General features: G+C 46.9%; 2 protein-coding genes across 18 annotated transcripts; both read left to right on the top strand.

The window, feature by feature from the left end:
* Positions 1-5891: 5891 nt before the first annotated feature.
* On the top strand, positions 5892-18993 carry ift57 (intraflagellar transport 57 homolog (Chlamydomonas)). 17 transcript variants are annotated; one of them, XR_003833791.1, is made up of 13 exons: positions 5892-6440; positions 7342-7516; positions 8065-8183; positions 9454-9544; positions 9678-9743; positions 9842-9961; positions 14403-14474; positions 15968-16099; positions 16251-16313; positions 16646-16712; positions 16791-16972; positions 17029-17113; positions 17280-18993. XR_003833791.1 is itself a non-coding variant. In XM_029452674.1 (12 exons), exons 1-11 carry the CDS (start codon positions 6286-6288, stop codon positions 16970-16972), a joined length of 1242 nt encoding a protein of 413 aa, XP_029308534.1. In that variant the 5' UTR covers positions 5892-6285; the 3' UTR covers positions 16973-17001; positions 17367-18993. The 17 variants fall into 17 exon arrangements, 3 of the variants coding, with proteins under 3 accessions (XP_029308534.1, XP_029308532.1, XP_029308531.1); XR_003833781.1 differs by having other exon boundaries at positions 16791-18551; positions 18610-18993; XR_003833784.1 differs by having other exon boundaries at positions 16791-18551; positions 18668-18993.
* On the top strand, positions 11358-14162 carry LOC115021933 (tripartite motif-containing protein 16-like). Its single transcript, XM_029452670.1, has 2 exons — positions 11358-13106; positions 14003-14162. Exon 1 carries the CDS (start codon positions 11393-11395, stop codon positions 13058-13060), a length of 1668 nt encoding a protein of 555 aa, XP_029308530.1. The 5' UTR covers positions 11358-11392; the 3' UTR covers positions 13061-13106; positions 14003-14162.
* Positions 18994-22500: the final 3507 nt, after the last annotated feature.

A 22500-nucleotide genomic window follows, 5' to 3' on the forward strand; every position in this document is an offset into this window, starting at 1 on the left:
ATTCTGAGCCACGTGACAGCTGTGCTGCTCTTCAGCGTAGAAACGCCAGAAACCATCGTTTAGATTTATTTCACACAGAGAGGAAGAGATGGAAACACCACTCCGGAGGGATTGCATTCAGCTCCATCTGTTTGTTCTGCATCAGCTGAGCACAGTCTGTTGAAGAGAAACGGCCTCAGGTGATTCCACTGCTGATCCACAGCTCCATTCAGACATTTCAGGGGAGCGAAAAAAAAGGCGGACAGGACGAAGGCGCTGAGGAAGCGGAGGCAGGAGGAGGATGAGGAGAGGAGGAAGGAGGAGGAGCGGAGGAGGAGGAGGACGGAGGAGGAGGAGAGGAGGAGGAGGAGGAGGAGGCCGAGGGGGAGGAGGAGGGAGGAGGAGAAGGAAGAGCGAAGGAGGAGGAAGAAGAGGAGGAGGAGGAGGGGAGGCGAAGCGGAGGAGGGGAGGAGGCGGAAGAGAGGAGGAGGAGAAGGAGGGAGAAGCGGAGCGGAAGAGGAGGGGAGGAGGAGGAGGAAGAAGAGGAGGAGGGAGGAGGAGGAGAGGAGGAGGAGGAAGAGGAGGAGGAAGAAGAGGAGGAGGAGGAGGCGGAGGAGGAAGAAGAAGGAGGAGAAGGAGGCGGAGGCGGGCGGAGGAGGAGGACGAGGAGGAGGAGGCGGAGAGCAGGAGGAGGAGAAGGAGGCGGGAGGAAGAAGAGGAGGAGGAAGAGGAGCAGGTGGAGGAGGAGTAGGAGGAAGAGGAGGCGGAGGAGGAGCAGGCGGAGGAGAAGGCGCCGGAGCGGGACGGAGAAGGAGGCGGAGGAGGAGGAGGAGGAGGAGAGGAGCAGGCGGCGGAAAGGGCGGAGGAGGAGAGGAGGAGGAGGAGGAGGAGACGGAGGAGGAGGAGGAAGAAGAGGAGGAGGAGACGGGAGGAGGAGGACGACGAAGAAGGGAGAAGGCGAAGGGAGGGGGAGGAGAAGGAAGCGGAGGAGGACGAAGCGGAGGAGGAGGCAGAGGAGGAGGAAGAAGAAGAGGAGAAGCGGCGGGAGGAGAAGCGGAGGAGGGGAGGAGGAAGAGGAGGCGGAGGGCGGAGGAGGCGGAGCGGCGGAGAGGAGGAGAGAGGAGGCGGAGGAGCGGGGAAGAAGAGGCGGAGGCGGCGAGGAGGAGGAGGAGGCGAAAGGAGGCGGCCGAGGAAGCTGAGCAGGAGGCGAGGGGAGGCGAATGCCGAGGAGGCGGCCGAGAAGCGGAGGAGGCAGCGGCGGCGGACCCCGGAGAAGCGAGGCGGCAGGCGGATGCGGCGGGGAGGCGCCAGGCTTCCATCAGTTCTTTCTTAGGCTCTCTTCTTATGCTCTTCTGAGCTCTTCTTATTCTTCTCATCTTCTTCTTCTCTTCTCTTTCTTCTTCTTCTTCTCTCTCATTCTCTTCCTTCTCTTCTTCTTCTTCTTCTCATCTCATCTTCTTTCTCTTCTTCTTCTTTCTTCTTCTTCTTCTTCTTCTTCTTCTTCTTCTTCTCTTCTTCTCCTTCTTGGTTTGCACATGGGCCGAAGCTTCATGGTGCTTCATATGCTCTACTGCGCCATCAAGTGGACAATAAATGTAAAACCGGCGAAGTGCAAGGCTGCAGTGGATCTTTGTCCTGAAGATTCTTTGACGCACACATATAAGACTGAATATAATGTTCTATTTAAAGATAAAGATTGATGATATTACGAGTTAATGAGAAGAGAGTGCCTGGATAAAAATGTGGGCTTTTTACGCCTTAAATGATAGTGCAGTTTAAGATCGGACAGAGAGAAGGGGAATGACATGCAGCAAATAGCAGCAGGTCTGTTTCGAACCCTGGGCCGCTGCGGCAAGCATGTGAATGTGGGTCAGAAACAGAAACATCTTATATTTGTTTGTGTGCAAACCTACTTTGCAATGAAACTGTTTGTGGGGCTGATTTTACCGTTTTTAATATCTCCGGTCCCAGCTCATCTTTCTCCATCACCGTAGTAGCCAGACAGACAGAGGCCACCTCTCTCCAATCTTTTAAGAGATTGAGGTGGTAAATTTGTGTCGCCTCCCCCTGTCCGACCGCACCACCTCGTAATCGACGTCCTCCACCTACCGGGTGACCACAAAGGGCTCTTGCCACTTGGCGAGTAATTTGGAGCTAGAGGTAGGGAGCAATACAAGTACTTTATCTCCCGGTGCAAATTGCCTGAGTCTTGACCCTCTGTTATACACCGCTTCACGTCCACGCAAATGCCAGGCCAATAAAATCGGGCCATGATCCGGTTGAGTGATTTGTCATGCCCTAGATGACCGGACATGGGATTATGATGAGCCTCCTGGAAAACCGTTTCCCGGCGGCTTTTCGGAACCAACAACTGGGTATTTAAGTCTCCTGTCTGTGTGTCACGGCTAACACGGTATAGTCTGTCCCTAATCACCGAGAAGTGGGGGTGTGTCAGTGCGGCGTTCGGGTGTAGTGGGGAACCATCCACACACACTACTTGCTCGAAAGCGTGACGGAGGGTCTCATCTCGAGACTGAGGATGGTGTAGTGCCAGGGCCAGCAGCCCCCACGGCAGGCCGGAACCTCCTCGGGGCTGGAACGGGCCGGAGCTGTGGAGGAGAGATGGCCCGGGCTTCGGCCCCCGGGCTTCGGCCCCCAGGCTCCGCCGGGGAAGGGAGAGGTGGTCCTCTGCGAGTCTGACGGCGGCTTCAAGGCTGGCCGGACGGTGACACTGGATCCAGTTTGCCGAGGAGAGTGGGAGTCCGGCGATGAATTGCTCCAGGGCCACCTGCGCGACGATGTCCTCAACGGAGTTGACTCCCGGCTGGAGCCATCGTCTAGCCGAGTCGAGGAGCTGCTGGGCGAAGGCGAACGGTCCAGGATCGCCCTCCGGAATTGGTCGTAGTCGTATCTCGAGGCCGCGGGCAGGCTATGGGCGGCCTGCTGGGCTTCCCCGGAAAGCAGGGGGAGCAGTCGTAGCCCCCACTCCTCCTGTGGTTACCCGCACGCCTCTGCCGTGCCCATGAAAATGTCCAGGAAGGCCTCCGGGTCGTCCTCCGCCGTCATCTTCTGCACTGCGACCCGAGGGAGCTGGGCTGGCCCGCCTCCCGACTGCCGATGACCGGAGCATTCCCTGCAGGAGGTCTCGGTCCGCCTTCTGGTATGCCGCCAGGTCTACAAGCGTCTGGCTCTGCTGTTGCTGAAGGGCAGCGGTGCCCTCGTGCATGGCCGCCAGACGCTGGAGGATCAGCCCTAGCGGGCTCTGCGCAGCTACCTCCTCCGTCATGTCCCTGTTCAGGCGCCAGTTGTGGAGACTCTTGTCCACAGTCAGGGATAAGGAGGACAGAGAGGAGGTGTAGTGTCACACACACAGCTTTATTGGCACACAGGTAAGCTTTCTATTACAGGCACAGCTCTCCTGTCCGTCGCTCTGCTATCCGCTGCTCTCCAGGCTGCGCTGCGTCGTGGCTGAAGGCGGTCCTCGTCTCCTCTGGAACCCAGCCTACTGCAAGAGAACAGAACCAGGCCATCACCATGCATTTATTATGTGACTGATTACCTGATTCCGTTCAACTGTCTGGCCTCCAGCTGGGACACTCCTGTCTCTCCCCAGCAACCGGCGCCCTAACCACACCCCACTGCCACAATGAGAGATATAAAAAACATTTTGGCAATGAATTCATGTGAAAGGCAGGTGTGAAACATATTTGTCCATTTTCTTTCGACAACTTTGACAAAGTCTGTCGGAATCTCAGGAACGACTCAAATAAATATAAATCTTCCAATATTCATTCAGATTTTTTAAACATTTGTCTTAATTTATGTAGTTTTGATCTTGATCTGCCCGTTACCTGGTTGTACTGCAGCTGATCGATATAATAAAGAATATTATATATTATATTATACATGATAAAGAATTCTCCTCTAAAACCAAACTCTGTGTAAATGTTTTATATTAAACAAACAAGGTGCAACATGTTAATCGTGGAGCTTTAGAGGTGCTGACAGGCTAGCTGTCCCCCCTGCTTTCAGTCTTTATGCTAAGCTAGGCTAACCACGTTCTGATTGTAACTGATGGACATGTTGGATGTTAGCCAACAAGCTAGTTACCTACACATCCTGTAGTCTGCGGCGATTAGTACAAATAAGACTTATTTTTACTTGATGTCGCTACCTGTTTACATCCCTCTCTCTCTCTCTCTCTCTCTCTCTCTCTCTCTCTCTCTCTCTCTCTCTCTCTATATATATATATATATATATATATATATATATATATATATGTACTGTGGTAGACTAGTGTACAGTAGGGATATAATTAATAAATGTATGTTACAATGTATTCATTGTATCACGACTGTAGTCTGCCATAGTATTTAATTTTAATATATCTTATATTTTATGTCTTTGGCTTCTGAACTATTTTCTGTTTTATGTCTTAGATTCACATTTATACTTGTGTTTTATATATTTGTTATTTTTTTATAGAATATTATTATGGCAGGTAATTGTTGGTTTAAATTGGTACAAAAATACAATCTTATTTTCTATTTTCTTTCTTACAATAACAACTTATGACGGTTGTAAAAGTATGTGCGATTAAAATGATATATAGTTTACACATGAATGAGCGAGGTAGCTAAAAAAGCAAAACCCATGTTAGGAAATAAGCACAAACCAAAAGAGCAATACAAGAGAAAGAACGTGTAAAACAAATAGATAAACACATAAACAGCTACCACTAATACATTAATGTTACCATTCATCCCACGTCACACCTTTCATATATATATATATAGTGTTTCAAAACCTTGTTGGAGAACAACGACTCTGAGAAGGTGAATATTCCTTTAAACATGTTTGCATCTCCCCCACAGCTCCATGTTGTGTTTACATCTCTCCGTGCTGGAGTCTGTGAGTGAAGCAGAGATGCGGCTCGCTGACGATGCAGCAGGCCGTCAGCAGGCCTGTCAATCAAACGCAGCCACCAGGGAGCTCCACCTGTGTGCTCACAGACAGGCAGGGAGCAGCATGCAGATTAAACACACACACCCTCCCTCCTCTGCCTGCTGCACCACAGGGGGGGTGGAGATATGAATTATTCACACTCACAAACACACACACATACACTGTGTATAGAGACTGTGTGTATAATGCTGCACTGAAGAAACAAGGTTGTGCTGAGGTTGAAGAGAGAAGAGAGTGACAAAGATATATGTATATTGTCAAAATCATATATAATGTCAAATGTATATATATTTTCCTACATTGTTTCTATAGCAAAATAAGCTCGGCCTATATTCTTTCGCCCAGCACTATGAGCATCTATCAATACTAACAGACATAAAGAGAACACTTATCTTACTGTGATCAGCAAGTTATTTATTATTATAAAGCATCCAGAGCTCTTTATTTATGTAGTAGTGATGTAATATAAAGACGCTCTATTACAAGTGAAATCCTACTTATTTCTGTAAAATAACATTAATAATATTATCGAGAAGAACCAAATAAAAGTAGTCATCATGCAGTATTTCTATTATATTATTAGTTTATTAGATAAGGTGCAATGACGTGAGCAGGATATAAGATAGTTGAGCGAGAGCATATTCTAAACACTTTATATGTAGTTGTTCAGTCGAGAACAATTTATTATGTTTCATAAAGTGTGTTGTGGGTAAAATCTTAATCTTTAAACTTAAGTAATTATAGGTGTTAGATCGATACATATAGTGGTGTGAATATTTCCCTCTTAAAGTATAAAGTAGCACAACAATGGGGATGGGGATGGGGAATTTCCAAATAATTTCACTTTTTATGGCTTCTTCTATTAAATCGTTGATGAGCTTTTAATTTGAAAGCTTTGACAGCAAAGCAACCACCGGAAGACTTTTATTCCGAAGGTTGCACCGGAAGCCGTTGACGCTGGTGCATAGAATATAGCTAACAGTGCTAACAGCTAGTTGCGTTAGATGCTTTAAGTGCTGCAATTTCGAAGGTTTAGTCGCATTCTTAGTTTCTGATCCGTAGATATTCTTCAAAACAATACAGACTCTGACTTTGATGAAACGTCGAGTCAGGAATCTAAGTTTTAACCATGTTTTCGCTAGCAGCTAACGTTAGCTACCTAGCCAGCTAGCGTTAGCTCTCGGTTGCCTGACAACAGAGAGGAAGCCAAACAAACCCGGCTCACAGCTAGCAGGCTAGCACATGCTAGTTGACTAAATAAGTCCAGGTAATTGTTTTGGCCGCGTGTTATTTGAACAGTTCGCTGTATGAGTGGCACCGGGTAGAAATAAAAGACGGATAATGGCGGATGACGGTAGACGAGGAGATGAAGACGACCGCGGTCCCGGAGCAGCTCATCAGGTGTTCGTAGTGATGGAGTGTCTGCTGGAGAAGTTGAAGGTGCTGAATTATGAGGAGGAAGTTCTGGCCAAACACAACATGAAAAATCTGTCCAGGTGAGAAGCGACTGCACAGTACCACATGGGAATCACTAAAGCTAATGTCCAATTGATGCTAATTCCTCCAAATGTTCGTAACTAAAGCTGTTCTGTTTTAATCCAGCAGTTGTTACTTAATGAGATAAAATGATTCCACAATGTCCACAGCTGTGGTTTTAGCATGAAGCAGGTATGAATATTATAGATAGATAGATAAATACTTTATTAATACAGATGAGTTTTTACTCTACATATTAAATGATGTGAGATTCAGAATTAAAGCACTTCACATCACATACACATACATTTGCAAACCATTTTCACAGTGCTTAGGTATTATAACACTTTATTAAAACAACAAAAACAATGTTCTTTCTCATTTTGATATAATAAATAAGTCAAATAATTAAATACTTTTTTAATATCATTTTACACCACACAAATTGGTTGGTTGGTTGAACATTTTAGGATAAGATAGGACTTTAATTAACCTGAGGGAATTTGCTGTGCAGCAGTTGTAGTGCAAAGTAGGAAGTATGCATGTAAATATAAAAACTAAAAATGACCAGTAATGTGCACAATGCAAGGTGTAAGCAGGTAAGGATCATTGATATGTATGTACAATATCAAATCTAAAGTAAGTATAGATGTAGAGAAAAACTTATTTCCACAATAGTGTCCCTTTAGGTTGAGCTGGTGCAATATGTTGACCATTAGTAAACTATTAATATGATAATAATAATAATAATAATAATAATAATAATAATAATAATAACCTTTATTTATGTTTTCGAAACAATGTTCCAAAGCACCTCACGGAAGGAGAAACAGAAACGCAAGCCAGACCACAGGAAGACCCCTCGATGCAAAAATTCAGTTTCTTTATGATCTCCCTTCTGTCCCCCCGCCCCCCCATCAGACATTACTTTGTCTCCAGTCCGTATCTGACGGTCAATCCGGGCGAGCAGTTCTACATGTTCACCATCATCGCGGCGTGGCTCATCAACGAGGCTGGGAGGCCGTTCACAGAGCCTCAGGAGTACGACGAACCCAACGCCACGGTGTCCAACATCCTGGCGGAGCTCAGGGCTTTCGTAAGTGACGCTCACCCTCAGATCAGTGTGTTGTGACTCGGAGTGTCTGCATCGCTATTAGGAGTCAAGGCTATAAGGTTTGAGTGCCGTCAGATAAAGTGTGTTGAGGTGCTCGAGATTAGATTTGAATGTTGTGCTTTCGTCTCTTTTTTTAGTTTAGTTTTTCTGGAACTAATAAACCAACTTTTATTGTGATAGTCTATTATAGTATATAGTTGCAGATTTCATTTTGTAATTAACAATTTATCTTGAAAGTGCTTTCAAATGTTTCCCTACGCAACCTGTACATGTAGTGGTTACATATTCTAAAGACCTTCTGACAGCTTCCACTTGGTTTCACTTCCATGCTCACAATAAAAAGATTCCAAAGACTCAAATGTATCCTTGATGAAACACTTGACGGATGAATAGTGAATAAAATATTTCAGAGTGCTTTTGATCCTGACCTCAAACTCGGTGGACTCAGACTCCTCCTGGCTGTTAGGCAGCTAGAGCTCTGAGATGTGAGAGTCTCGGGGGCTCATTCGACTCATCACTTTGTCTGTCAGGGTGTTAAGGTCGACTTCCCGCCCACCAAACTGAAAGCGGGTTCAGGCGAATACGTCTGCGTCGTGTTGGACCGGCTGGCCGAAGAGGCTCTGAAGAGGAAGGGGTTCTGCTTCAGAAGGTAAACGTTTCTGCTCTACTCTCCTCTAAATCAACTCTCTCCCGTCTTACTCCTTCGTAGAGCTGCACAAGTGATCAAATATTAATCGAGATCATCTGCGATATTGGCGTTTAAAATGTGCGCTCTGATCATTTCTTGAATGTTGCGGCTGCAGCAGAGTAGAAGAGTCATTTACTTTACAGAGAGCAGCCGGTGAAGGTGAAGAGCCTTATTTAACTCTTATGTTAGCAGCAGGAATGTGGCACACATCAAATCAAATGTATTTATACAGCCCAATATCACAACTTATACATTTGTCTCAGTGTTTACTGACTGTACAGGATACAACACCCTCTGTCCTTAGACCCTCTGTCCTTAGACCCTCTGTCCTTAGACCCTCTGTCCTCAGACCCTCTGTCCTCAGACCCTCTGTCCTTAGACCCTCTGTCCTCAGACCCTCTGTCCCCAGACCCTCTGTCCTTAGACCCTCTGTCCTTAGACCCTCTGTCCTTAGACCCTCTGTCCTTACACCCTCTGTCCTTAGACCCTCTGTCCTCAGACCCTCTGTCCTTACACCCTCTGTCCTTACACCCTCTGTCCTTAGACCCTCTGTCCTTAGACCCTCTGTCCTTAGACCCTCGCATCGCACAAGGAAAAACTTCCTAAAAGAACCCCCATAATTAAAGAGGAAACATGTTAGAAACCTCAGAGAGACTGAGGAGGGATCCCTCTCCCAGGACGGACAGACTGTAATAGATGTCGTGTGTACAGGATAAACAACATAGTACAAACACAACATGTGACAGAAATGATGTTGTGTTGGAAAGTGGAAGTGGAAGCTTTTCTGTTGATTTCATTTTGGATCAGAAGTTTTGGTTTTCTTAATATTTATTTTCCACTGTGAATGAGGAGAAGTGTTATTTTGAAGCAAAGATTTGTACAGAAGCAAACATCTAACCCTAACCCCTGATGTAGCACAACATGATCTGAAATCAGTTGTCTGTTTTTTTTTGTTTTTTTTATCTAGCATTTGTTACGTGTTTACTAGCCAACAGTCTTCTTCCCCGTCTTTGCTGTTGCATGGCTGCATATATTTACCCATGATTACCGCATCCTTGTGCACCCACTCGGAGACAAACGGCGCCACAGGGAACCTTTAATCTACAGGGTCACACAGTGAAGGCAGCAGGGGCATGCAGAGTATCTGCATCCTGGACAGTGAACGTGCACTACCGATGTCCTTTATATCTAGAAGCTGATTATTCTCATGTCTTGTCATGTTGACTTCCAGACCAAACTACCCAACAGAAACCACAGAAGAAGAGTGTGTGATCGAGGACGACGCAGAGCTCACACTCAGCAAAGTAGAGGAAGAGATGATCGTAGGTGTCCCAGATTTCAGCTGTATACGTAAACCTGATAAAGTCTTCACTGCCTTCTTTAAAGCTTGCTGCTTGTTGTTATGAAAGCTGCTGAGTAAAGTTAATTTAACATGTGTTGCGTGTGTAATCTCAGGAGGAGCCTGATGAGGAGGAGAACGTGATGGACCTGGAGGCTCTGAAGTTACGAACCACTCGCACTGTAAGTTCACCTGTAATTATGATGCGTTCAAAGACTCGTACATTTGAATTCTGCAACACTTTGTGATGAAACAGGTTGTGTTGTTTGTTGTCTGACAGGATGCAGAACCGTCCAAACCAGACGAGATTCTGCAGTCGACGGTTGATGCAGCAGAGTGGAACCTGGAGGTGGAGAGAGTCCTGCCACAACTCAAAGTCACCATCAGGACAGACAACAAGGTACACACTCACCTGAGCCTGTATCTGTTCTCTGCGCCGGCTTCATTCTGGACCTGATGCAGGATCAGTTTTAATGTATTTCTATATGTAAAGCTGCCAAAAAATCAGTGTTGTACTCACAGGATGTGATCAGGCTATAAGTCTCATTTCCTGTGTTTCTGCACTGTTACTGGTGTCATTCTACAGACATTGTGCTGCATAATGTTTCCACTCTTCACTGTTAAAACACAGAAATGACCAGTGAGAATGTTCAGACTGAATGATTGGTGAGCTTCTCCCTGATGAACTTGAGACTTTTAAGAGAAAATTAAAACAAGCTATTAAAATAGAAATGCTCTTAAAAAATATATTTAATTGCCAAGTGTGTTCTAGATTTAATCAATTAATAAGTTTTCAAATGTCAGTATATGCCAAAATAGTCTCAATCTTGAGAGATGTATATAAAGTCAAATAAATGGTGATAGAGACAGAGTCCTACAGAACACAGTGTAGTCTGCAGGAGAGTGCAAAGAGGAAGAGAACACACAGAGATGTTATACACACTTGGTCCCTTGACTCTAGTGACTGAGTGATACACACAGCAGGGGACAAACGGCTGATGAGCTATACAACAATAACACAACAGTCAACAGGTGATCGATCAGCACATCTGTTATTTACTGTAAACAAGCAACAAACCAAAGACGATCTCTCTGTTAGATTACTTCCTTATGATGTTTGTAAGGTCATTCCCTCCCATCTGAAGAACCCAGGCCTCTGATCTGTGGGTATATATGCAGAGACATTTGCTTCTCGGAGCAACATAGCATCCTGACTTCGCTTCTTTTATAACAGTTATGTAAACACTAAAGGAAGTGGCACACTCAACATTCTTTCTCAGTGAGGTAATCAGTATGTTAATTTGATGAGAGGACCGTCTGTGTCCTGTCTTACAATGACACCCCCGTTATAAGATGAAACGGCAGTTGACCCTGGCTTGATAAGGGAACTTGTAAAGTTGTGCAATCATGCATAGAGTGAGAAATGGGCAGATCATCACTTGTAATGTTATTTGGACATTATTTAAACAGTACACATTTAAATTGCTATTACATCTTTTAATTTAGTTTATGTCTTTATTACGTTTCTCACAGTATCTCAAACTATATGTTTGGTTGTGTCTTTAGTGTACACACCTTCATTTTGTTGTATATCTTATCATTTCAAGGTTATAACAAGTTCAGTGCTGCTCCTCGTCCTGGAACGTAGAAAAGCTTGATCACCTGTTAAGATCTCATCTTACAATAGTTTCACTTCTCAGGAAGTGAGACTCACACAGTATCTGTCACACCCTGCTCCCCCCCCCCTTCCTCTTCCTATCATGTGGAGGACCTTTATACTCTACACTTCTCAGGAAGTGAGACTCACACAGTATCTGGCAGTGAAGGAGAAATGGCGCAGAAAGGAGTTCAGCTGGACCGCGAAACCTTCTCTTGTTCCATCTGTCTGGATCTACTGAAGGATCCGGTGACGACTCCCTGTGGACACAGCTACTGCAAGAACTGTATTCAAACCCACTGGGATGGAGAGGACCCGAAGTATATCTACAGCTGCCCTCAGTGCAGGCAGACCTTCACACCGAGGCCTGTCCTGCTGAAGAGCACCATGTTAGCAGAGTTAGTGGAGGAGCTGAAGAACACTGGACTCCAAGCTGCTCCTGCTGATCACTGCTATGCTGGACCTGAAGATGTGGGATGTGATGTCTGCACTGGGAGAAAACTGAAAGCCTTCAAGTCTTGTGTGCAGTGTGTGGCCTCTTACTGTGAGAAACACCTCCAGACTCATTATGATGTGGCTCCATTAAAGAAACACAAGCTGGTGGAACCCTCCCAGAAGCTCCAGGAGAACATGTGCTCTCGTCACGATGAGGTGATGAAGATGTTCTGCCGTACTGATCAGCAGTGTATCTGTTATCTCTGCTCTGTGGAGGAACATAAAGGCCACGACACAGTCTCAGCTGCAGCAGAAAGGACTGAGAGGCAGAGAGAGCTCGAGGGGAGTCGACTAAACATCCAGCAGAGAATCCAGGACGGAGAGAAAGATGTGAAGCTGCTTCAGCAGGAGGTGGAGGTCATCAATCGCTCTGCTGACAGAGCAGTGGAGGACAGTGAGAAGATGTTCACTCAGCTGATCCGTCTCATGCAGAAAAGAAGCTCTGATGTGAAGCAGCAGCTCAGATCGCAGCAGGAAAGTGAAGTGAGTCGAGTCAAAGAGCTTCAGGAGAAGCTGGAGCAGGAGATCACTGAGCTGAAGAGGAAAGACGCTGATCTGAAGCAGCTCGCACACACAGAGGACCACAACCAGTTTCTACACAACTACCCCTCACTGTCCCCACTCAGTGAGTCTACACTCTCCTCCAGCATCAACATCCCTCTCAGATACTTTGAGGAAGTGACAGCGGCTGTGTCACAAGTCACAGATGAACTCCAGGACGTTCTGAGAGAGAAGTGGACAAACATCTCACAGACTGGGACTGAAGTGGATGTTTTACTGTCAGCAGAGCCCAAGACCAGAGCTGGATTCTTAAAGTATTCACGTGACATCACACTGGATCCAAACACAGCACACACACAGCTGTTATTATCTGAGGGGGGCAGAAAAGTGACAGTAATGAGTCAACAACAGTCTTATTCTCATCACACAGACAGATTCACATGGTGTCCTCAGGTGCTGAGTAGAGAGAGTCTGACTGGACGTAGTTACTGGGAGGTGGAGCGGAGCGGGGGAGTTTATGTAGCAGTCGCATACAAGAACATCAGCAGAGCAGGGGGGGGGGTTGAATGTTTATTTGGACACAATGATAAATCCTGGATGTTACGTTGTGACGATGACCGTTATATATTTTATCACAACAAAGTCCGAACTCCCGTCTCAGGTCCTGTGTCCTCCAGACTCGGAGTGTACCTGGATCACAGAGCAGGTGTTCTGTCCTTCTACAGCGTCTCTGACACCATGACTCTCCTGCACAGAGTCCACCACACATTCTCTCAGCCGCTCTACGCTGGAGTTACTTTATATTGTTCTCCTGGAGCCACTGCTGAGTTCTGTAAACTCAAGTAGACAGAAGTAAATCTCTGGTTCTCCTTCAGGGAGTCTTCTTCTCTCAGTGAGTAAACTAACCCCCCCGGACTAAGTGACATGTTCTATGTTTCATATTATATTCCAGATGATCAGCTGTACAATGAACCTGAATAATAATCCCAATATAAGTGCAGGAGGTTTGTGTGACACCAGGATGAAGTGTGAGCAGATAGTTTCCTGTGAATGTTGATCACAGATCACATTTACTTTGAACACAATGTTCTTGTGATGTTAACAGTGAAGTTGAACATGACCCTCATCCTGGGTGGGGTTTGTATTAAACATGTTAAGACTAAAAAGACTTCTTCTTTTAAAATGAATGTGAACGTGTGATTTAAGGGAAGCGGCTTCAGCTCTGTGTTTAAACTCTGAAACGTATTTCGTCTCCGTGTTTGTGCCGACGGCTGATTGTTGTGGCGTTTGTTCAGCTGTCACTCAAACATTGTGGGCGGTGCTTGACGTCATCAGTGGTTGTGTAATGTGGGACTTTGTTTAGGTGGAGCTGCTCCCTCTGTCTGTGGAGCCATGGAGGCTCTCACTGCTCATCATGTTGCTGTCTCTGCATCAACATGTCCACTCAATGTTTGATGAATATTTGTGTTGATGTATTTCTATCTTGTTTCTCTTCCACTGCATGTGTTCAGAGAGGAAGCAGCAGCTTCATCCTGGACACTTTGTTCTGTTAGAAAGACGTCTAGAAGCACATTGATGTGTTGTTGTTGTTATGAGGACTTATAGAAGTGTACTTATCCTGATCATAATCCATCAGCAGAGGATTCATTCTTGTCTTTCACATGCTGACATTGTGCTCAAAGTGAACGTGTACATGAAGTCATTGAACTTTACTGATGTGAGAACAAAGTGCAGCTTCACATGATGAATAAACAAACATCAAGTCTTTTCTTCTTGTCTTCATTCCAGGGTATCAAACAAAGCTGACGGAGACAATGTGAAGCTGACCTGAGACAATAACTGAGCAAAGTAGCAGCACGTGGTGATCAGATGTTGTCTTATAGATCAGCTGTGAATATGAAACTACTGTATTACTGCAGATCAATATTATCACTACAGTAATAAGGAGACATGTTTTGTGTCTGTCGTGATCAGTCGACAGCTCCGCCCCTCTCTTCACCCAGGTGTCCAAAACATGCGGCCTCAGATCAGATGATACGATTTCAAAAAGGAGACATGTTTTGTGTCTGTCGAGTGGGGAAATGAAAGAACGTACAAATGAAAGTCATGAAATGTGCAGTTTGAAGGATTTAAAGGACCTTTGTGTTGCTGTAGTTTCCCAGCATGCTCTCTGGTCTGTGTGTTGCAGGATTGGAGGATCCACGTGGAGCAGATGCATCAACACAGAGACGGGATCAAGTCCTCACTCAAAGAGGCCACGGTGCGTTCACTGACCTGCTTCAACAGTAGGAGCTGTGTGTGTGTCTGTCTGTCTGTCTGTCTGTCTGTCTGTCTGTCTGTGTGTGTGTGTGTGTGTGTGTGTGTGTGTGTGTGGGGCTCCACCTGCTGCTTCTTATTTTAATGACTGACAATCTGCATCCACTAACTTGTGCACTCTTTAATATTGAGCTCCACCTTCCAGATACTGCAGTACTTCTTCTGTGAAACACATCGACACACTGCAGCAAGTATTCATGTGTTCAGTGAAGACGAGCTCTAATGAACTCCTGCATGAAGGTGAACAGAATAAAAAAATTAACTCATAGATATCAGCGAGAAACTTCCCCAGTTCATCACTGACATTAACACAATTATATTTTGTATTACACGTTTTCTGACATTTAAAGTCTAATTATGCAAATGAGGCATTCTCTTATTAAATATGTTCTTTTCAAGAAGAGAAATGTGAACATTGTGTTCATGTATTAGTAATAATATTAATAATGTGCATGTATTAGTAATGTTAATATTAATGTATTAGTGATAATATTAATAATGCTAATAATACTAATGTATAATAATTATTAATTTTGAGGTTTGGACTACAATTTTTTTTCACAATTTTTACAAACTGAACAATCAAAGTATTCATGTAGAAAATAATCTTCAGATGAATCCAGAATGTAAATAATTATTAGTTAATATTTCAAAATGAGCTGCAGCTCAACAAACAGTGAAATCTGCTTCTACATTAAAGCACGAGTCATAATAATGTGATGACATCATGTACAGTCACAGCCTGCGACGTCTTTATACTTGTGTGGACCCTCTTGTCCACAGTCAGGGATAGTTATGCGAGAGAGGAGGTGTAGTGTCACACACACACACACAGGTATGGTTTATACACAGGCACAGCTGACAGGTCGCTCTCCTGTCGGTCGCTCTGCTGTCCGCTGCTCTCCAGGCTGCTCTGCGTCGTGGCTGCAGAAGCGTCTCCGTCTAGTCTCGAACCCAGCCTACTGCAAGAGACCAGAACCAGGCCATCACCGTGCATTTATTATGTGACTGATTACCTGATTCCGTTCAACTGTCTGGCCTCCAGCTGGGACACTCCTGTCTCTCCCCAGCAGCCGGCGCCCTAACCACACCCCACTGCCACAACTTGTAATAATTTTCTTGATTATATTTACATAATGAAGTAAAATGAAGGATTTACTGCAGTAACGGATGTAAATACTGCGTATTTGCTGCTGAATTGAGTGTTTTTATATCAGCTCTGCATTATGTTCCACTCCTGTCAATCACCACAGAAAGAATCACTTCAGTCTCTTCCAGGTAATAATCGCTCACAAGCAGCTGCTGTTGAACAACACGTGTCTTCTGGATTACAGCACAAATGTACACGTAGAAAGAAGTCACTGAACGCATCCTTTATAATGTCCAGCTGCGTGTCTTCTTCACGGCGTCCTGCTGTGTCCTCTCGTGTCTCTGCAGAGCTACCTGGACAAACTGCAGGAGGACATCGGTAAGACTCTGGAGAAGGTGAGCAGCAGAGAGAAATACATCAACAACCAGCTGGAGCATCTGATCCAGGAGTACCGCAGCGCGCAGGCCAAACTCAGCCAGGTGAACCCCCAAAATATGGAGTTCTGTCCTCATGTAGACTTCAAGCTGCGGCTTCACCTCTTTCACATGTGCTCACACTTTTGGAAATATGAATGATTTGATGTTTAAGGAAGAAACAGAAAGCTGCTAACAGACCTGTGTTCTCCACCAGGCGAAGGAGCGCTACCAGCAGGCCAGTGGAGGAGTCACTGAGAGGACCCGAGTCCTGGCAGAGGTCAGTGAACGCATCACACGTCTTCATATCACTCTCCAGTGGAGTCCATGTGGAGGGAGATGTTAGAGAACAGAAGACGCTTCAGCAGCTGATCAAACTCTCTGTCTTTGTGTTTCCTCCTCTTCTGTCATAGAAACATATTTTACATGTTTAAAAGGAAGAGGAAAACAAGATGACAAACACACACAACACTATTCAGCTGAACTGTTAATCATCAAATCAAATGTATTTATAGAGCCCAATCTCACAAATTACACATCTGTCTCAGTGTTTACAGAGATGCTCTGAATTATCACCTGCAGACACTTTGTGAGCTTCTCTGTGTGTTTCAGATCAGCGAGGAGCTGGAGAAGGTGAAGCAGGAGATGGAGGAGAAAGGCAGCAGCATGTCTGATGGAGGTGATACTGATGGATGTCTGTCTAAGAACTGAACTGTGTGTATCTGGTACTAACCGTCTGTCTGCATTCGTCCTTCAGCTCCGGTGGTGAAGATCAAGCAGAGTTTGACTAAGTTGAAGCAGGAGATCGTTCAGATGGACGTGAGGATCGGCGTCGTGGAGCACACGCTGCTGCAGGCCAAACTCAAAGAGAAGTCCAACATGACGCGCGACATGCACGCCACCAACATCCCCGAGCCCGCTGCCGGGCCGTTCTCTTAGGTCCTCTCCACACCGGGCCCTTCTCTTAGGTCCTCCACACCGGGCCCTTCTCTTAGGTCCTCTCCACACCGGGCCCTTCTCTTAGGTCCTCCACACCGGGCCCTTCTCTTAGGTCCTCTCCACACCGGGCCCTTCTCTTAGGTCCTCCACACCGGGCCCTTCTCTTAGGTCCTCCACACCGGGCCCTTCTCTTAGGTCCTCCACACCGGGCCCTTCTCTTAGGTCCTCCACACCGGGCCCTTCTCTTAGGTCCCCTCCACACCGGGCCCTTCTCTTAGGTCCTCTCCACGCTGGTTCCTTCTCTTAGGTCCTCTCCACACCGGGCCCTTCTCTTAGGTCCCCTCCACACCGGGCCCTTCTCTTAGGTCCCCTCCACGCTGGTTCCTTCTCTTAGGTCCCCTCCACACCGGGCCCTTCTCTTAGGTCCCCTCCACGCTGGTTCCTTCTCTTAGGTCCCCTCCACACCGGGCCCTTCTCTTAGGTCCCCTCCACACCGGGCCCTTCTCTTAGGTCCCCTCCACGCTGGTTCCTTCTCTTAGGTCCCCTCCACACCGGGCCCTTCTCTTAGGTCCCCTCCACACCGGGCCCTTCTCTTAGGTCCCCTCCACGCTGGTTCCTTCTCTTAGGTCCCCTCCACACCGGGCCCTTCTCTTAGGTCCCCTCCACACCGGGCCCTTCTCTTAGGTCCCCTCCACACCGGGCCCTTCTCTTAGGTCCCCTCCACACCGGGCCCTTCTCTTAGGTCCCCTCCACACCGGGCCCTTCTCTTAGGTCCTCCACACCGGGCCCTTCTCTTAGGTCCCCTCCACACCGGGCCCTTCTCTTAGGTCCCCTCCACGCTGGTTCCTTCTCTTAGGTCCCCTCCACACCGGGCCCTTCTCTTAGGTCCCCTCCACGCTGGTTCCTTCTCTTAGGTCCCCTCCACGCTGGTTCCTTCTCTTAGGTCCCCTCCACACCGGGCCCTTCTCTTAGGTCCCCTCCACACCGGGCCCTTCTCTTAGGTCCCCTCCACACCGGGCCCTTCTCTTAGGTCCCCTCCACGCTGGTTCCTTCTCTTAGGTCCCCTCCACACCGGGCCCTTCTCTTAGGTCCCCTCCACACCGGGCCCTTCTCTTAGGTCCCCTCCACGCTGGTTCCTTCTCTTAGGTCCCCTCCACACCGGGCCCTTCTCTTAGGTCCCCTCCACACCGGGCCCTTCTCTTAGGTCCCCTCCACGCTGGTTCCTTCTCTTAGGTCCCCTCCACACCGGGCCCTTCTCTTAGGTCCCCTCCACACCGGGCCCTTCTCTTAGGTCCCCTCCACGCTGGTTCCTTCTCTTAGGTCCCCTCCACGCTGGTTCCTTCTCTTAGGTCCCCTCCACACCGGGCCCTTCTCTTAGGTCCCCTCCACACCGGGCCCTTCTCTTAGGTCCCCTCCACGCTGGTTCCTTCTCTTAGGTCCCCTCCACACCGGGCCCTTCTCTTAGGTCCCCTCCACACCGGGCCCTTCTCTTAGGTCCCCTCCACACCGGGCCCTTCTCTTAGGTCCCCTCCACGCTGGTTCCTTCTCTTAGGTCCTCCACACCGGGCCCTTCTCTTAGGTCCCCTCCACACCGGGCCCTTCTCTTAGGTCCCCTCCACACCGGGCCCTTCTCTTAGGTCCCCTCCACGCTGGTTCCTTCTCTTAGGTCCCCTCCACACCGGGCCCTTCTCTTAGGTCCCCTCCACGCTGGTTCCTTCTCTTAGGTTCACTTCATGTATTTCTCTCTTGAACTGAATGTTTTCAGTCTCATGATGTTGGATCTTTAAACTTCATGGAGTTTAACATAAAATCTTTCTTCATTCTTCAAAAATGTCATTTTTTTAGCAGCATTAAGTCATAAAAACATTTGAACAGTTAATCCATTTCACTTTGTCCTGAATGTCATTTATTTATTTCTGTGCTCTATTATTATATTTTTTGTGAATATGAAGATGAAATATATTTTGATGCAGATAATAATTTGTGTCTTCAGAAGTCATTAAATGAGTTATTTAAATACATAATGGTTTTGATGTAATTGGCCACTAGATGGCGCAGCAGACACATTGTTTGTTCCTGAACTTGATGAGTTCTAATTATAATCTTAAAACTTTCATTTTAAACATGTATAATATGTTTATACGACAGAATTAAGACGTGAGAAATGTTCTGAGCAGACAGCACTTAAACATTAAAGTAGCTCAGGGATAGTGAGAGACCATTGTTATTCATCATTTATATAATCTTAATCACAATGTTTTAAATGTAATGTCCTGCTCTGCGTCCTCCCCACATCAGGCTCTTTGTCAGCTCCACACTGCTTTTAACATTGTACAATGTAACTTGTGTGATTTGAAACTTGTTCTAAATGCTGGAAAGACGAAGCTCATGATGATCTCGAAAGCAAAAACCAAACACTTGAACCTCCCTCCTGTCACCACTTCACAGGGTTCTGAGACTGAATCTGTGTCTCAGTATAAATATCTTGTTATTCTCATTGACGATTCTCTTTCTTCTAAACCTCACATTTTAGAACTTTAAAGAAAATTAAGAATAAAATGAGGTTTTTACTTTAGAAGTCGTGTCTTTCTTTGGAGGCCAGAAAGAGATGAGTCTCTGCAACGTCTCTGTGCTGGACGATGGAGATGTTGTTTATATGAATGCATCGTGTCAGAGCCTCAGCTCTCTGGATACCGTCGACCACGGGGCACTGAGACTCATAACCTCAAACCTGACGCACCACTGCACCTTATATGCTCGTGTTGGATGGTCTTCCCTGACCTCCCGTAGACTGAAACACTGCACATCCTTATTTATAAAACTATTCTGGGTACTCTTCCACAATACCTAAGGATCTACATGAGTAGGAAATGTAGTGGACCGTATCGGCTTCTCTCCGAGGACTTGTTTCTTCTAACGGTCCCAGAAGTCCGTACAGAACTTGGGAACAGGACGTTTAGTTACGCTGCTCCGGCTGCCTGGAAGCAGCTGCAGAATGAGCTGAAGCTCAGAGAGCCGGTCTCTGTAACAGACTTAAAGCAACTCTTAAAGACACTGAAGCAGACCGCTGGGTCTGTAACTGTTTTCATTAATGTTGAGACTGTTTAATGTCTGTAACTGTGCTGCTGCCGGTCCCGACCAGGACGCTCTTGAAAAAGAGATTTATAATCTCAATGAGACTTATCCTGGTTAAATAAAGGTTATAAATAAATATTAAAAAAGACTCACCCTGACTGTGACTCTCACTATCCCTGAGCTACTTTAAAGTTTTCTTTTCAACAAGTGAAACAAATGTGCAGCTTATATCAGGGTCAGGGATCCTGAGGCGTTCCCAGGCCAGTGAGGAGATATAATCTCTCCACCGAGTCCTGGGTCTTCCCCGGGGTCTCCTCCCAGCTGGACGTGCCTGGAACACCTCCCTAGGGAGGCGCCCAGGTGGCTCCTCACTAGATGCCCGAACCACCTCAACTGGCTCCTTTCAACGTAAAGGAGCAGCGGCTCTACTCCGAGTCTCTCACGGATGGCTGAGCTTCTCACCCTCTCTGAGAAAACACATTTCGGCCGCTTGTACCTGTGATCTCGTTCTTTCGGTCATGACCCAGCCTTCATGACCATAAGTGAGGGTAGGAACGAAGATCGACCGGTATATTGAGAGCTTTGCCTTCTGGCTCAGCTCTGTTTTCGTCACAACGGTGCGGTAAAGTGACTGTAGTACCCCCCCGCTGCTCCGATTCTCCGGCCAATCTCTCGCTCCATCGTCCCCTCACTCGCGAACAAGACCCCGAGGTACTTGAACTCCTTCATTTGGGGTAATGGCTCATTCCCTACCCGGAGTAGTCAATCCACCGGTTTCCTGCTGAGAGCCATGGCCTCAGATTTGGAGGTGCTGATCCTCATCCCAACCGCTTCACACTCGGCTGCGAACCGATCCAGTGACTGTTGAAGGTCACAGACCGATGATGCCATAAGGACCACATCATCTGCAAAGAGCAGCGATGAGATCCTCAGGTCACCGAACTGCAACCCCTCTCCTCCACGACTACGCCTCGATATCCTATCCGTGAAAATCATGAACAGGATTGGTGATAAAGCGCAGCCCTGTCAGAGGCCAACATTCACGGGAAACGAGTCCGACTTACTGCCGAGTATCCGGACACAACTCTCGCTTTGGGCGTACAGGGATTGGATGGCCCATATTCCCGCAGCACCTCCCACAGTATCACCCGGGGGACCCGGTGATACGCCTTCTCCAGATCCACAAAACACATGGCCGTACTCCCAGGCCCCCTCCAGGACCCTTGCAAGAGTAAAGAGTTGGGAAATTGACGATGATCCCCCATCAGCTTCCAGCTCTGCCTCAACCATAGAGGGCGTGTTAGTCGTATTCAGGAGTTCCTCAAAGTGCTCCTTCCACCGGCCGATAACCTTCTCAGTTGAAGTCAGCAGGGTCCCACCCTTGCTGTACACAGCTTGGATGGTTCCTCGCTTCCCCCTCCTGAGGTGCCGGATGGTTTTCCAGAAGCACCTTGGTGCCGACCGAAAGTCCTTCTCCATAGCTTCTCCGAACTTCTCCCACACCCGCTGCTTTGCCTCTGACACGGCAGAAGCTGCCGCCCTTCTAGTCCTTCGATACCCTGCAACTGTTTCCGGAGTCCTCCCGGATAACATAACCTGGAAGGACTCCTTCTTCAGTCGGACGGCTTCCCTGACCACCGGGGTCCACCACGGTGTTCGAGGGTTACCGCCCCTTGAGGCACCTAAGACCGTGAGACCACAGCTCATCACCGCAGCTTCAGCAATAGAGGTTTTGAACATCGCCCACTCAGGTTCAATGCCCCCAACCTCCACAGGGATGGCTGAAAAGCTCCGCCGGAGGTGTGAGTTAAAGATCCCCAGGACAGGGGCTTCCTCCAGACGTTCCCATTTCAGCCGCACTACCCGTTTGGGTTTACCAGGTCTGTCCAGAGTCTTCCCCCACCCCTTGATCCAACTCACCACCAGATGGTGATCAGTCGACAGCTCCGCCCCTCTCTTCACCCAGGTGTCCAAAACATGCGGCCTCAGATCAGATGATACGATTTCAAAAAGGAGACATGTTTTGTGTCTGTCGAGTGGTGAAATGAAAGAACGTACAAATGAAAGTCATGAAATGTGCAGTTTGAAGGATTTAAAGGACCTTTGTGTTGCTGTAGTTTCCCAGCATGCTCTCTGATTGACTTGTTTTTGACTTAAGAAGGATATGGAGAAAATCATATGCTGTTGGCAAAAATCAGAATTATAAAAATAAGTAAACTTTTATTTCATATTAACCAAAACATACATGTCATGAACGAAACTGAGTAAAAAGATCTGGTGCGTTCAGGTCCTGTGGGATTCAGAGATGCAACAAGTCATTTAAACACTACAGGCAATAACATCTGTAACAATAACAACATCATAATCTTGTGTGAGAGAGGAAACATGAGAACATCAGAGTTTGTAACTGTGTGTGTAGATGTAAACTCTCCACAGCTACATTACATAACGCC

The sequence above is a fragment of the Cottoperca gobio genome, chromosome 17 (assembly GCF_900634415.1).
Source record: "Cottoperca gobio chromosome 17, fCotGob3.1, whole genome shotgun sequence".
NCBI lineage: Eukaryota > Metazoa > Chordata > Actinopteri > Perciformes > Bovichtidae > Cottoperca > Cottoperca gobio.